Raw genomic sequence first — 4340 nt, 5'->3', positions numbered from 1 at the left:
TGTGATTCATTGGGTCGCAAAGAGTCGGACACGACTGAGGGACTGAACTGACTGACTGAAGCAACTTAGCGTGCACGCATAGTAAAACAAACTATGGCAGAGAAATATTGTGGCTTTAGGAAGGCTTAGAAAGAAGGATCTGTGCTCAACTAAGCTTCACATGAAGTAGCTTTGTCTGAGTGACACTTCGGAGCTTCTCCAGGAGGAGGGATTGCTTTGGAGTGTGAAGCAAAAGTAAGGTGCTCCCAGATGCAGAAATATTTAGAAAGTTTTCATTTAGGAGGAGGAATGAAATGTCTAAATCACCCAGCACCCTTCACCTTGTTCCATAAGGTTATTAGAGAGATACAGTGTGACTTACTCTGAGAGAAATCTTTGCTTTTACTGACCTACAGTTTTGTGTGTCTCTATATTCTTTCCTTTGCTTTTACTTTTTTCTCTCGATGACTACGGAATTTCCTGTTTGGTTTCTCTACAAGGGACCAAGTGTTTAGCGGTGAGGGAATTAATAAATCCTAAGTCTACAAAGATGACTGTTTAAGACAGCCTTAATAAAAGCACAAGTCCCTAGCTTCTTGATGGTGCCACTTTCTTTCAAGAAGCTGCTGAAGGCCACCACCCAGCAGACACACGGTGTGAAGGACCGTGTAACTGCCTTCCCTCCCTTTTCGACAAGGTGCTTAACCAGGGAGGGAGTGGTGACTACGCGACCCCATGCGCTAAACTGGAGCACAGACTCCCTTAAAGGCAAACTTTGCAAACAAAAATAACCTTGAAAAAGACCCTTAGATTCATACCAATGCTCAGAACGTTTCCAATTTCCCCTGACATTTCACGGATGTGTTACTTACGCAGCAGGAGAGGCCTCCTTCCATCCCAAACCCAAATCCCTGTTCTGTCCCTCGAGCGCAGTGGGGACTTGTCGGATGAGCCCTTGGGAAAATAGGTGCCCCTTCTCTCCTTCGTCGGCGTCAACTTGGGTCACCTTGGCCGAGTCCTCCCTGTCCCTCTGGGAATACTTCCGTGGTGCCGTGACCTTAGCCTCTTGGAAGAATTCTCTACGTGCTCTGGAGATCTACTGGGGGTACTGGATTCCCAGCCCTCTGGATTTGCCTGAAGGGAGAACCATCCTGCGGTCCCCAACCCCCCCAAGCTCTGGGACCGCGGCGGGGTTGAGCTAGCCTTTATTGGTCATCATCCATTTTTAATCAGAAAGATCACAAGAAGGAGGGTAAACGAATCCCAGTCGCAAGTCAATTTAAATAACATTCCTGGGGAAATTCAATCACTTAAAACTGAGACACCTACGCTAGCAAGAGCCCCCGCCCGTGTGGCTGGGAAGAGTGCGACTGCTGAATTAATCAAGATCAGGGGGCTCCCAGGCTGCGCGCAGAGCGTTAACCCTTCCAGCCCCGGAGAGTATCAAGAGGGGCTTGGACGAGCGCGGCCGGCCGGAGCCAAGATGCCCAGGGCAGCCCCACGCAGGCTGCCTCTGCCATCTTGGGCGGTTCCGGACGCCCAGCGCCCGTCCGGGGCGACTGGAAGCACGGGGTTGAGGTCAGAAGCTCAAGAGGCAGTTCGGGCGGCGGGAAGCGGCCGCCTCCCGCAGCTTCGGCGCGCCTCGGGCTCCTCCTTCCGCCCAAGCGTGGCCGAGTGAGCACTGCTCCGGCCGCAGGTAGCAGGCGCGCGGGAGGCGGCGCACAGGACCCGATCGGAGCGCCAGGGGAGGGGCCGACGGACAAGCGGACAGACGGACCTCCCGCCCCGGACCCTAGCGACGGTACGCGCCGGCCATGTGGGGACCCGGGATCACGGCCGAAGGCGTGTCGGTGGCTCCCGCGCCGCCACCGCTGCTGCCGCTGCTGCTGCTGCTGGCCCTGGCGCTGGTGGCGCCCTCGCGGGGCGGCGGGGGCTGCGCGGAGCTGGCGTGCGGCGAGCGGGAGCGCTGCTGCGACGCGGCCAACGCCACCGCGGTGCGCTGCTGCAAGCTACCGCTGCACGCCTTCCTCGACAACGTGGGCTGGTTCGTCCGCAAGCTCTCGGGGCTGCTCATCCTGCTGGTGCTCTTCGCCATCGGCTACTTCCTGCAGCGCATCATCTGCCCCAGCCCACGCAGGTACCCTCGCGGGCAGGCGCGGCCGGGGCCACCGGGGGGCGCCGGGCAGCCGGGGGCTGCGGGGCCGCCCGACGACGAGGACGACGACTCGCCCGAGCTGCTGCGCGACGAGGTGGCCGCGGGCTCTCAGGACTCGCTGCTGGACAGTGGCGGCGGCGGCGGCCGGGGCCGGGCCGGCGGCGGACGCTCGGCCCCCTCCTGCGCCTCGGAGCACGAGCTGCGCGTGGTGTCGCCGGTCTTCCTGCAGCTGCCCAGCTACGAGGAGGTCAAGTACTTGCCCACCTACGAGGAGTCCATGCGGCTGCAGCAGCTCAGTCCCGGGGAGGTCGTGTTGCCCGTGTCAGTACTCGGCCGCCCGCGAGGTGGCGGCGCTGGGGAGTCCGACGGCGGCGGCGAGGGCCGCTTCCCGCTCATCTGAGCACCCGCGGCCTCGCGAGGACCACGCGGACAGAACAGGGCCGGGGGCTGTGGGTGGGACGCCATGGCCCGGGTGGCCGCGGCCGCCGCCAGTTGCCTGAGACCCCCGCCTGTGGCCCGGAGACTGGGTTGAGGCCACCCCCACCCCCGCTTTCCCAGGGATGTTAAGTTTCCCTACATTTCATTCGGTTCAAGGAAACGTTAGGCACGCGCGGCGGGGAGGACCGCCGCAGACCAGTCCGGAGCACAACTTTAGAGGACGTCGCCGCCCTCAGCCTCCCTTTGGCTGGCTTGTGTTCACTCGTAAGTGCCTGCTTCCCGAATGAGAGGACACAGGAGCCTCTGGAGAAGGGCAGTGACCATTAGGGATGCAGGGGAAGGGGCGCAGTTCCACTCCTTTCCCTCTCGCCTGGACAGGTCGAGGTCTCCCAGGATGGGCGGAGGGCGAGGAGGCGAGCCAGGACTGGAGACTGCTGCGCGCGGGTCTGGGCCAGCAGCACCTAGGTATGGTCGAACCCTCCCTCGCGGAGAAACCCCCTCAAACCCTTCCGTGTCATCTTGGCACAGCATAGTCACAGCTCACAGATTAGTAGGGGGACAACCGTGATATCTGGCTAGTTGCTGTACTTAACACAGCTATTACGGCACATCCAAGACCGTACTCATAATAAGGTACAGTTGAACTTTTGATTTTTCAGTAACTGAGAAGATATTTATATTTATTTGTCTTTTATTTTTATATTTTTACCATGTATTAAACGCATGGTATTTCTGCAGTCAATGACAAGGTAATCGTCTCAGCGCCTTTTTTAGGCCTTAATGGCCCAGAAATTGTCTCACTCTGTCATTATTGTTTCATAAAATGCTGGATATTATTTCATTTACAACGGAGAAAAAGAAGAGGCATGGTCAAACAAGAAAACATTACGTGATTAAATACATGAAGGATACCTTATTTTCACTATTTGAGAAAAATATATTTTATTTTTAGTACTGTGGCATAATATATAACTTTTATAATAACTATACATTATGTATGTAGTCTAGGTGATAGTTGCGTGTAAAATGGACTGATACATGTAGACCATACTACAAAGCATGATGTCATACACTTTCCCTCCATTTTTCATTTGGAATACACTTCACAACATAGTACAAAACGTAAAAATTTGTTGTGACTTGTAACTTTTGTTTAAAGCCATAATTGTGCTGTGTGGTATTACAGAAGGATTAGGTCAACCTCTCTTAAGAAAAAAATGTCATTGTATCAGTTCTGCCATTCTATGAAATGTCCTTTAAGCAAATGGTAATATAAAATAATGCATTAAAATGCATTATGTATAATGTACATATGCGTATTGTCTATGTACAGTATACACATTGTATATCTTATAGTTATTACAGTTTGTGATTATCAAGAAAGGAAAAGAAGGAAAATAAATTTAAAAAGGTTTTACTGCTTAGGGAAAGATGAATATTACATTGAGAAAAATTACACAATGGACCTCACACATGTATTTAGAAAAGTTGTTCTTATGATTGAAAATTTCTGACAACCCTGAGAAATCTTAAAATATCTGTATTAGAAAAAATTATTTAATTACTTTAAACTTTTTAAAGCTGATTGAAAAAGTATGAGCCTAAGAAATCTTAAGATGTCTGAATTGTAAGAGAAGAGAATGGTTTATTCTAAACTTCTAATAGCTAATGCCCCTGTCATTAAAGTGAATCATTTGAAGTGTATCAAAACAGAAAAACATTAAAATCTTTCTCTGTGCAAATTGTATTAGATGTATAACTATATGGT

The 4340-nt window shown here is 52.1% G+C and overlaps 1 protein-coding gene across 1 annotated transcript; it reads left to right on the top strand.

Annotated features, from left to right (window-relative positions):
- Positions 1-1700: 1700 nt before the first annotated feature.
- C1H3orf80 (chromosome 1 C3orf80 homolog) lies at positions 1701-2615 on the top strand. The gene has a single exon (XM_019967910.2). The coding sequence runs from the start codon at positions 1794-1796 to the stop codon at positions 2532-2534; it is 741 nt and encodes a 246-aa protein (XP_019823469.2). The 5' UTR covers positions 1701-1793; the 3' UTR covers positions 2535-2615.
- The last annotated feature ends 1725 nt before the right edge of the window (positions 2616-4340 follow it).

The sequence above is a fragment of the Bos indicus genome, chromosome 1 (assembly GCF_029378745.1).
Source record: "Bos indicus isolate NIAB-ARS_2022 breed Sahiwal x Tharparkar chromosome 1, NIAB-ARS_B.indTharparkar_mat_pri_1.0, whole genome shotgun sequence".
Lineage (NCBI taxonomy): Eukaryota > Metazoa > Chordata > Mammalia > Artiodactyla > Bovidae > Bos > Bos indicus.
The sequence above is the reverse complement of the archived record's forward strand: the minus strand, read 5'-3'. Positions and strand labels throughout refer to the sequence as shown.